Source organism: Hippocampus bargibanti, linkage group LG10 (genome assembly GCF_051943395.1).
Source record: "Hippocampus bargibanti isolate YZ-2025 linkage group LG10, ASM5194339v1, whole genome shotgun sequence".
NCBI classification, from domain to species: domain Eukaryota; kingdom Metazoa; phylum Chordata; class Actinopteri; order Syngnathiformes; family Syngnathidae; genus Hippocampus; species Hippocampus bargibanti.
The window spans coordinates 17,815,586-17,827,906 of record NC_142743.1 but is presented as its reverse complement, the minus strand read 5'-3'; the positions used below and the strand labels follow the sequence as shown (position 1 = coordinate 17,827,906).

Below are 12,321 nucleotides of genomic sequence, written 5' to 3'. Positions count from 1 at the left end.
CATTTGTGGCATTTAAAAATCCTCAATGCAGGATGTGTTTTAAGAACCAACCCAGACAATCAGTTTGGGTCGCATTGGACCCAAACCTCCATTAAAAGTAACTCGCTCATTGTAAAGCTCAAACTCAAAAGAACAATTCCAATTATGGGCAATTTAAGGAGGCGGTTTAAATCCGGGATTCGACCGTATGAAGTTCACGCTACCTTTGGAAAGAATAGCATTTTTGTGTAGAGCAGCAATTCCCCCCTATTGGTGAAAAAAAAATTATCATTCATTCACTACAAATAATGTATTTTTTTTTCGTCTAGCTATGCTAGCGACATATAGTGACCAGCTAAACCATTGAATGATACAATGAATCCGACCATATTCACCGGTTGCCATTCATATATCAACAAAATATGCTAAAGAGGCGCTCGTTTCACAATGAGCAAAATTGTGAGTCAATTGAGACAGAAAGATCTTTTATTTTTTTCACGATATATTTTCAGGTAAATTCTGGATTTGCTGGCATTCTTTATGATTTTTCGCCCCATTTTAAACCATGTCCCACGCTTTTGGAGGGGTGGGTAAGCTCTGGTGTAGAAGAATGTGACACTTTGAGTTTTATGGGGTAAATGCTACTTGCTATGCTAACGCTGGATGAAGAAAATAGTCATGTGAAGTGAAGTTGCGCCAAAAGTTTTTTTTTGAAGAATCAATAATAGCAAATAAAATAGTAAATGCATTTTACTAGTTGGCATCATCTATAGGGGCAGCTAGAACAAGACACACACACACACACACACACACACACACACACACACAAAATAGGTGCACTATGATGGAGAGGAAGAAGTCGCCATATTCCTCCGCGCACTCCCTCCCCAGCTCCTCGCCACCATCTTCCGAGGACAAAGATGCCCCCGAACACACTGGGACGACCGTATCGACCGATCCGTGCATAGAGCCCGTCATCGCCATGGACACGGAGGAACATCAAAGAGGAGCGACAATCAGTGACGAGTCGCCGACACTTGCCTCCCCACCGCCACTCCTGCCGGTCAAGACGAACCTCGTCCCGCTCTCACCTCCGACATCATTATCATCAATTCCTTCGCACATTCCCGTCATCAGCCTGGCCCACAGCAAGCCCCCTCTCGCCCTCCCCAACCCACCGCTGACCACCCTGCATCCGATTCCCAAAAGGCCTCCTCACCTGGAACCGCGTCACACTCAGTTGGCCTCCCTGCCCGTCAGCGGATCCGGCGGCTCGTCGGCGTCCGGGGGCCGAGGCGGTCCATCGGTGTTGGCTCAGACGTACCTGCAGCCCACTCATCCATTCTTCTCCAGGTGATGCACAAAACGACAAGAAATTGTGTTTACACAAAACCACATCCAAATAGTATGAATGAAAAGCCTACTTGAACAACTTTAGTATTTTGGTTGGGTTGGCCGACTTACATTGAAAATGAGTTTGAATGTGGTTGATTTACTCATTGACTGCCATTCACGAATTTATTCGGGAATTGGAAATATGACATAGAGAGCCATTTCCGAATTTGTTTTAGGTTTTTTTTTTCATGCTTGGGTGCCGATAAAGCGCTGGACATGGCCTCTGGCAAAGTTTTTTTTCTTTTCCACAAGGGGGCAGCATTTTTCCCTTTTATTTCCATGTTAGCACTTTGTTCCAGCTTCAGCTGTTGTTAAAGTGCTATATAAACCAACATGTATGTATTGCATTGTATTATGGAGACTATACCAATAACGGGTTGACGGGTCTTCCGATAAAGCACTGGTCAGACCTCTGGCAATGTTTTTTTCCATTCCATGAGGTTCCACGAGGGGGCAGTATGTATTGCATTGTATTTTGGACAGCTGCCCTCATTTCAAGCTCATATAACTCCAGTCTCATATAATTTAGGAATTAACTCTTTTTTTCAATTGAAATAAGAGCGACTAAGGTTTCTTATGCTGCACTGAATGTTTATGTCACAGGTGTCAAAGTCAAGGCCCGCGGGCCAAATCCGGCCCGCCACATCATTTTTTTCGGCCCGCGAAAGCAAATCAAACTTGTTAAATTCCATGATGATTGCTAAAATCTCAATCTAAAGAAAACACAGTACCCAAATCCCAAAATTTCATATTTTTGGATGTCAACCACAATAAAAGTCATTATTCTTGACTTCAGATTTGAAAACGAGTTATTCATTAATTTGCTGTGTGCTCTATATGTAACATTTGAAGGGATTTAAACATTCTAATGGGTTCACCAAATTCATAACGGCCCTCGAGAGGAAACCATAACTACAATGTGGCCCGCGGCAAAAAATGACTTTGACACCCCTGGTTTATGTAGTCCTCAAACTCAATGTTCTGCATGTCCTGGAATTCAAGTGACAATGACAAAAACCCTGGCACTGGAGTGGACACATTTTTGCATGTGAGGCAGTGAATGAGTTAATCATGAACAGATATATCCATGCCTGTCAACCTTGGCTAGTAGTTGCCCTTATAAATGATTACAATTCCCATCGAAAAGTTGTAGTATGCCGTACATTATTTGAAATGATAAAAAAACGCTAACAGAAGCAAAACTACAGATACCGTACCACGCATGCGCACGTTATGCTTTTATTAATCTGACTGTAGGCAGCGATTAAAAATATATACAGTACCCATATAACCATGTTTTCAATTAATATGCATTTCAGCTCACTTTGAGTCTTCACTCATGCAAAGTCTGCTTCATTAAAGGACAACCGACGCCTCTGGACAACTTGTGTCTATAATTTGTAAAATTACTTCAAATGACTTCGACTGAGCGTATTTTACTAAGATTTCACCGCATATAGCTACATTTTACGTTTTAAGACTCACGCTGAAGAATCAGGAAGTCTTGTTTTCGAGTTGAAGACGATGTCTGACGTGACGTCACTGAAGGAACACCCCTGACCGAGAAAGCGACACAAAATGCATTTTGGGTTCTTTGTTTGGTCTGAAAACTTCATGTTGATGGCGATATTAGAAGGAAAACACATAAATAATGAGATGGTGAATCGTTGTGTGTAGCACCAAGACTACTATTTGATACTAGTTGACACAAATTCCCAGCAGACAAATCAGCCCATTTCCAACGGAGCTTGGGCGCCATTTTGTGCATTTTCTGGGACGCTACATTGGAGTCCAGACGGCTCGAATTGATACGCAAGTACTTCTTTAGTTGATTGCAAACATTTATGCTTTCCTCTTCAGAACTATTTGAATCATATTCATAACTGGATGCGTAACAAGAAAGCATTTTCTCCGAATCTGAAGCCACTGTTTTGATTCTCGAGCAAGGCAAGACGTCTTGGCGTGACGTCACGAACAAGGGGGCGGGACCTTCTGAAACTGGCCATTTCCGGGTTCATTTTGAAGTAGTTTTTCGACACTTCAAGTCATTTTTATTGTTGTTTTTAATTTGACTAAAAATATCAGCCTGCGTGTTTTGGGTATTTTAGATGCTATAAAACGTTTTTCTGATGTCAGTTAGGAAACAAAAAAAATGTCGGTTGTCCTTTAAATGCGACACGAAAAAAAAAAAAATCTTATTATCCAAGCCCTCCAACTGTGCATCTCAAACACAACAACCCCACCCCTCCTGAGGTGCAATCATCCACTGAATGACCTTTATTAGACTGGCCTCAAACTCTCCGCGCACTCCCAATCAATGAAGCCTTCTGGCGCGGCGAACAACATCCACTTTGCTCTTATTTGTGCTGCCTGCACTGTGTTTACCTTTTTTTATGATTATTCTCTTCCTTCAGCTCTTTCTTGGCTGCCTCCGGGGGAAACTACGGTGTCATCGCCGGCGGTCGGGTGAGGAGAAAACCGTCCTCGCACTTTGAGATGGAGATTAGTGATGGTGAGCAAAAATAAATAAATAATGGCGTTATTAAAAATAAACCAACAAACAAACAAATAACTAAACACACAAATAATTAAATTAATAAATTGAGACAAATGAACAGATAAATAAATGAACAAATAAATAAATGGATCAGTGGATAAATAGTTAAATAAATAACAAATAAATAAATGGAGACATGGACAAACAAATACAAATAACAAACAAATAAACAGATAAATAAATGGATATTTAAACAAATAACACATATAAATAAATTAATACATACACAAATAACACATATAAATAAATTAATACATACATAAATGTACAACAAATAAATAAATGGATCAGTGGATAAATAGTTAAATAAATAACAAATAAATAAATGGAGACATGGACAAACAAATACAAATAACAAACAAATAAACAGATGAATAAACGTATGGATAGGTGAATAAATAGTTAAATAAATAACCAACAAATAACTAAACACGGAAATAAACACTAATAAATAAATGTAGAAAAATGAGCAGATAAATAAACAAATAAATACATAAATGTAGATAAATAAACAAATAAATAAATGGATCAGTGGATAAATAGTTAAATAAATAACAAATAAATAAATGGAGACATGGACAAACATACAAATAACAAACAAACAGATAAATAAACATATGGATAGGTGGATAAATAGTTAAATAAATAACTAAACCCACAAATAAACACATTAATAAATAAATGGAGACAAATGAACAGATAAACAAATAAATACATGATCAAACAAATAAACAAATGGATGAGTGGATAAATAAATAAATCAAAAAATGCAGACATAGATAAACAAATACAGTGATACCTCAGTTTACGATCTTAATTGGTTCCCAGAAAGGCAAAAAGTGTGTCTTCCAAACATCAATTTCCCATAGGAAACCATTAAAAATTAGAATAATCCGTTCCCAGGTCCCCATGAAACATACTTTTCTACTAAATAAGCCTTAAAACTACACAAAATATACCTTATTTTATGTATAATAAATGTGCTATTGTATTGTAATTAAATAAATAACGTCGTTTTATTTACCTTTGCGATGGTCGTTGATGTCGTTGCCTCTTGATGATATCGGAGTAAATTTGCCGTGCTTTCTCGGCCAATAAATAAAATAAGTTAAAAAAAGTGAGTTAAAGTGGCCCAAAACGACTTCAAAATGACCCCGGAAATTGCGAGTTTCAGAAGGTCCCGCCCCCTTGTCCGTGATGTCACGCCAGTTATGAATATGATTCAAATAGTTCTATATATCATATATATATATATGAAGAGGAAAGCATAAATGTTTGCAATTGATTAAATAAGTCCTTCCGTCTCATTTTGAGCCGTCTGGACTCCAATATAGCGCCCAGAAAAAGCACAAGATGGCGCCCAAGCTCCATTGGAAATGGGCTGATTTGTCTGCTGGGAATTTGTGTCAACTAGTATCAAATAGTAGTCTTGGTTCAACACACAACGATTCACCATTGCGTTATTTATGTGTTTTCCTTCTAATTTCGCCAGCAACACGAAGTTTTTAGACCAAACAAAGTACCCAAAAATCATTGTGTGTCGCTTTTTCGGTCAGGGTCGTTCCTTTTTTGACGTCACGAATCGTCACTAACTCAAAAACAAGACTTCCTGAATATTCAGCGCGAGTCTTAAAACGTAAAATATAGCTATATACCGTGGAATCTTTGTAAAATACGCTCAGTAGAAGTCATTTGAAGTGATTTTACAAGTTATGGACGCTACTTGTCCGGAGGTATCGGTTGTCCTTTAAATAAAGTCATTTAAAATAACATAAGAAAACCTTTATTAGCCTCAGAATGGAGAAATTCAGAGCATCAAAGTTATGAAATGAAGAAGCACAAAATATCAGATCTGCTCAATTATGTAAAGCACTGATGAAATGGATAAAAATGTCCCAATAAAGTGCTTATCTTATCATGACTCAGTGTCAAGGACAACGTTTGGTTCAAATGAATTTATTGATTTTTTTTTTTTATGTGCGCAGCGGGTCCTCCTCAGAAAATCGCCCGGCGCGTCTTCACCAATACCCGCGAGCGTTGGCGGCAGCAGAACGTGAACGGCGCCTTCTCGGAGCTGAGGAAGCTCATCCCCACGCATCCACCAGACAAAAAGCTGAGCAAGAACGAGATCCTACGTCTGGCCGTCAAGTACATCAACTTCCTGGTCACTTTGTTGGATGACCAGGCCCAGCAGGGGATCAGGCACTCGGACTTAGACGGGGTGGAGGCACGTAAAATGGACTCGTCTGACCTGGACAAGAAACTGGAGCCTCTCTTTGAGTGTGACACCCCTCCTCCATCCCAAGGTGCCTCGCCGCCTTCGACGAGGACCCACCAGGACAATGGAGACCCCGCTGATTCGGCCATGCCGCTTGTGACCTCGCCAATAAGCTCGAGTTGCGACAGCGACGTAAACAGCGAGGAAAACTTCGGGGCAAAGGGCTCTGTGGTGACGCGTGGCGCCCTGGCCAAGGTCAAGGGTCAGGTTAGAATGGTGACAGCTGAAAATGATGATCGGTGATCGTAAAACGAAGCCAAGAGGGGGGGGGGGGCGGACATGCCACGGGATGGGATAGAACTGATCCGACAGCAAAGAGAAAGTAAGAGCAACTAAAAATACTAAAGTATAGCTTGTTGTACTCACGTTTTGGGCATGAACTCACACTTAAAGTTATCTAGCTAGCTACCGAGCTATCTATTAGCTGGATATCTATTAGACTAGCTATCTAATAGCTACTTGATAACTATCTAGCTAGCTGCCTGGCTAGCTATCCAATAACTAATAGCTATCAGTGGCTATTTAGTAGCTAGCTTTCTATCGATTTGAGTTATTTCGGGTGGAGTGAACGCTGGCGTGCGTGGCTGCCGCCGCTCACTCACAGAAAAACTTATCCTGTGACTGTAAAGTGACCGTGAGAGTTTTGAAAGGCGCTTATAAATGAAATGTATTATTATTATTATGAAAGAGTGATGATGCTCATTCTGTCTCTGTGAGGTCCCATCTGAAGAGTGTGATGTCTTGTGTCTTTATAAACAAAAAATTAAGTAAAGTGCAAACTTTATGTTGTATCATTCATTCCTTATTACGTTTTACCCAAAGAAAGAAATCTGTAAGGGCTGTCCATATTGTCACACTTTACTGGTACTATGTTTTCTTTGGATAAATACATAAATTAATTTGTAAAAATTGTAGCAGGAACAAGCAGAAGAACTCACAGTAGGTATTAGAAAGAAAAATCTGAAATAAAATAAAGATAAATTATTACTATTAAGATTAGGATTAAGATTGCGATTAAGATTGCGATTAAGATTAAGATGACGATTAAGATTAAAATGAAGAATAGGATTAGAATTAAGATGAAGATTAAGATGAAGATGAAGATGAGGATGAGGATGAGGATTAAGATTAAGATTAAGATTAAGATTAAGATTAAGATTAAGATTAAGATTAGGATTAGGATTGGGATTGGGATTAGGATTAGGATTAAGATTAGGATTAGGATTAAGATTTTTTTCAGCCCAAAAAAAACCGACCATGGTTAGTAAGGCGTTTTTACCCTGAAAAAAACGACCATGTATAGTAAGGCGTTTTTAGCTTGAAAAAAACGCCCATGTATAGTAAAGCGTTTTTAGCTTGAAAAAAAAAACGACCACGTATAGTAAGGCATTTTTTGGCCCCCAAAAAAACACGCCTTGTATAGTAAACCGTTTTTACCCTGAAAAAAACGACAGTGTAAAATTATAATCACTTCAAAATTAAGGATTAAGAGCAAGATTAAGTTTAAAATGACGATTAAGATTAAGATTAAGATGAAGAATAGGACTAGAATTGAGATGAAGATGAAGATGAGGATTAAAATTAAGATTAAGATTAAGATTAAGATTAAGATTAAGATTAAGGATTAAGATTAAGATTAAGATTAAGATTAAGATGACGACTAAGATTAAGATTACGATTAAAATGAAGAATAGGATTAGAATTAAGATGAAGATGAAGATGAATATTAAGATTAGGATTAGGATTAGGATTAGGATTAAGATTAAGATTTTTTCGGCCCAAAAAACCCTGAAAAAATCGACCATGTAGTGTAAGGCGTTTTTATCTTGAAAAAAACAACCATGTATAGTAAAGCGTTTTTACCCTGAAAAAACCCCACCATGTATAGTAAGGCGTTTTCACCCTGAAAAAAACGACCATGTATAGGAAATTGTTTTTACCCTGAAAAAAACGACCATGTATAGTAAGGCGTTTTTAGCTTGAAAAAAACAACCATGTATAGTAAAGCGTTTTTACCCTGAAAAAAACCACCATGTATAGTAAGGCGTTTTCACCCTGAAAAAAACGACCATGTATAGAACGGCGTTTTTACCCTGAAAAAAACGACCATGTATAGTCAGGCATTTTTACCCTGAAAAAAACGACAATGGAAAATTGAGATTAAGATTAAGATTAAGATGACGATTAAGATTAAGATTAGGATTAAGATTAGGATTAAGATTAGGATTAAGATTAAGATTAGGATTAGGATTAGGATTAAGATTAAAATCACGATTAAAATCACGATTAAGATTAGATTAGGATTAGGATTAGGATTAGGATTAGGATTAGGATTAGGATTAAGATTAAGATTAAGATTAAGATTAAGATCTTAATATTAATCCTTAAGATTAAGATTAGGATTAAGATTTTTTCGGCCCAAAAAATCGACCATGTATAGTAAGGTGTTTTTAGCTTGAAAAAAACGACCATGTATAGAACGGCGTTTTTACCTTGAAGAAAACGACCATTAAGGCGTTTTTAACTTGAATAAAACGACCATGTATAGTAAGGCGTTTTTACCCTGAAAAAAAACGACCATGTATAGTAAGGCGTTTTTACCCTGAAAAAAACGACAATGGAAAATTAAAATCACTTCAATATTAAGGATTAAGATTAAGATTAAGATTAAGATTAAGATTAAGATTAAGATTAAAATGACGATTAAGATGACGATTAAGATTAGATTAAGATTAAGATTAAGATTAAGATTATGATTAAGATTATGATTAAGATTTTAATATTAATCCTTAAAATTAAGATTAGGATTAGGATTAAGATTTTTTCGGCCCAAAAAATCGACCATTTATAGTAAGGCGTTTTTAGCTTGAAAAAAACGACCATGTATAGTAAGCCGTTTTTACCCTGAAAAAAAACGACCGTGTATAGTAAGGCATTTTTCGGCACAAAAAAACGGCCATGTATAGTAAGGATTAGGATTAGGATTAGGATTAGGATTAAGATTAAAATTAAGATTAAGATTAGGATTAGGATTAGGATTAGGATTAGGATTAAGATTAAAATTAAGATTAGGATTAGGATTAAGATTTTTTCGGCCCAAAAAAACGACCATGTATAGTAAGGCGTTTTTAGCTTGACAAAAACGACCATGTATTGGAAGGCATTTTTCGTCCAAAAAAAAATGACCATGTATATTAAGGCGTTTTTACCCTGAAAAAAACGACCATGTATACTAAGGCGTTTTTAGCTTGAAAAAAACGACCATGTATAGTAAGGCGTTTTTACCCTGAAAAAAACGACCATGTATAGTAAGGCGTTTTTACCCTGAAAAAAACGACCATGTATAGTAAGCCGTTTTTACCCTGAAAAAAAACGACCGTGTATAGTAAGGCATTTTTCGGCACAAAAAAAACGGCCATGTATAGTAAGGATTAGGATTAAGATTAAAATTAAGATTAAGATTAGGATTAGGATTAGGATTAGGATTAGGATTAAGATTAATATTAAGATTAGGATTAGGATTAAGATTTTTTCGGCCCAAAAAAAACGACCATGTATAGTAAGGCGTTTTTAGCTTGACAAAAACGACCATGTATTGTAAGGCATTTTTCGCCCCAAAAAAAACGACCATGTATATTAAGGCGTTTTTACCCTGAAAAAAACGACCATGTATACTAAGGCGTTTTTAGCTTGAAAAAAACGACCATGTATAGTAAGGCGTTTTTACCCTGAAAAAAACGACAATGGAAAATTAAAATCACTTCAATATTAAGGATTAAGATTAAGATTGATATTAAGATTAAGATTAAGATTAAGATTAAGATTAAGATTAGTATTAAGATTAGGATTACGACCATATATAATAAGCCGTTTTTTTTTTTGCCCCACCCTGAAAAAAAAACGACCGTGTATAGTAGGGCATTTTTCGGCACAAAAAACGGCCATGTATAGTAAGGATTAGGATCAGGATTAAGATTAAGATTAAGATTAAAATTAAGATTAAGATTAAGATTAGGATTAGGATTAGGATTAGGATTAGGATTAAGATTAAGATTAAGATTAAGATTAAGATTAAGATTAAGATTAAGATTAGGATTAAGATTTTTTCGGCCCAAAAAAACGAACATGTATAGTAAGGCGTTTTTACCCTGAAAAAAACGACCATTGTATTGTAAGGCATTTTTCGCCCCCAAAAAAAACGACCATGTATACTAAGGCGTTTTTAGCTTGAAAAAAACGACTGTGTATAGTAAGGCATTTTTCGGCACAAAAAAACGGCCATGTATAGTAAGGATTATGATTAAGATTAAAATTAAGATTAAGATTAGGATTAGGATTAGGATTAGGATTAGGATTAGGATTAAGATTTTTTCGGCCCAAAAAAACGACCATGTATAGTAAGGCGTTTTTAGCTTGACAAAAACGACCATGTATTGTAAGGCATTTTTCGCCCCAAAAAAAACGACCATGTATATTAAGGCGTTTTTACCCTGAAAAAAACGACCATGTATACTAAGGCGTTTTTAGCTTGAAAAAAACGACCATGTATAGTAAGGCGTTTTTACCCTGAAAAAAACGACCATGTATAGTAAGGATTAGGATTAAGATTAAGATTAAAATTAAGATTAAGATTAGGATTAGGATTAGGATTAGGATTAGGATTAGGATTAGGATTAAGATTTTTTCGGCCCAAAAAAACGACCATGTATAGTAAGCCGTTTTTAGCTTGACAAAAACGACCATGTATTGTAAGGCATTTTTCGCCCCAAAAAAACCGACCATGTATAGTAAGGCGTTTTTAGCTTGACAAAAACGACCATGTATTGTAAGGCATTTTTCGCCCAAAAAAAACGACCATGTATATTAAGGCGTTTTTACCCTGAAAAAAACGACCATGTATACTAAGGCGTTTTTACCCTGAAAAAAACGACCATATATAGTAAGCCGTTTTTACCCTGAAAAAAAAACGACCGTGTATAGTAAGGCATTTTTCGGCACAAAAAAACGGCCATGTATAGTAAGGATTAGGATCAGGATTAAGATTAAAATTAAAATTAAAATTAAGATTAAGATTAGGATTAGGATTAGGATTAGGATTAAGATTTTTTCGGCCCAAAAAAACGACCATGTATAGTAAGCCGTTTTTACCCTGAAAAAAAACGACCGTGTATAGTAAGGCATTTTTCGGCCCAAAAAAACGGCCATGTATAGTAAGGATTAGGATTAGGATTAGGATTAGGTTTAGGATTAAGATGAAGATGAAGATTAAAATTAAGATTAAGATTAAGATTAGGATTAGGATTAGGATTAGGATTAGAATTAGGATTAAGATTAAGATTTTTTCGGCCCAAAAAAACGACCATGTATAGTAAGGCGTTTTTACCCTGAAAAAAACGACCATGTATTGTAAGGCATTTTTCGCCCCAAAAAAAAAACGACCATGTATATTAAGGCGTTTTTACCCTGAAAAAAACGACCGTGTATAGTAAGGCATTTTTCGGCACAAAAACGGCCATGTATAGTAAGGATTAGGATTAGGATTAAGATTAAGATTAAAAGTAAGATTAACATTAGGATTAAGATTAGGATTAATATTAGGATTAGGATTAAGATTAAAATGACGATTAAAATGACGATTAAGATTATATTAAGATTAAGATTAGGATTAGGATTAAGATTAAGATTAAGATTAAGATTAAGATTTTAATATTAATCTTTAAGATTAAGATTAGGATGAGGATTAAGATTTTTTTCGGCCCAAAAAAAAACGACCATGTATAGTAAGGCGTTTTTATCTTGAAAAAAACCCCAACATGTATAGTAAGGCGTTTCTACCCTGAAAAAAACGACCGTGTATAGTAAGGTATTTTTCGGCACAAAAAACGGCCATATATAGTAAGGATTAGGATTAGGATTAGGATTAGGATTAAGATGAAGATTAAGATTAAGATTAAGATTAAGATTAAGATTAAGATTAAGATTAGGATTAGGATTAAGATTTTTTCGGCCCAATAAAAAACGACCATGTATAGTCAGGCGTTTTTACCCTGAAAAAAACGACCATGTATAGTAAGGCGTTTTTACCCTGAAAAAAACCACCATGTATAGTAAG

The 12,321-nt window shown here is 36.0% G+C and overlaps 1 protein-coding gene across 1 annotated transcript in view; it reads left to right on the top strand.

Moving 5' to 3' along the window:
• lyl1 (LYL1 basic helix-loop-helix family member) overlaps positions 1 to 6,948 on the top strand; it is a 10,118-nt gene extending 3,170 nt beyond the window's left edge. The window contains exons 2-4 of the mRNA XM_089007108.1: positions 1 to 1,332; positions 3,789 to 3,886; positions 5,917 to 6,948. The exon at positions 1 to 1,332 is cut by the window's left edge and continues 125 nt beyond it. Coding sequence (XP_088863234.1) covers positions 821 to 1,332; positions 3,789 to 3,886; positions 5,917 to 6,452 — 1,146 coding nt within the window. The 5' untranslated portion in view covers positions 1 to 820 and the 3' untranslated portion in view covers positions 6,453 to 6,948. The remainder of the gene's footprint in view (positions 1,333 to 3,788; positions 3,887 to 5,916) is intronic.
• Positions 6,949 to 12,321: the final 5,373 nt, after the last annotated feature.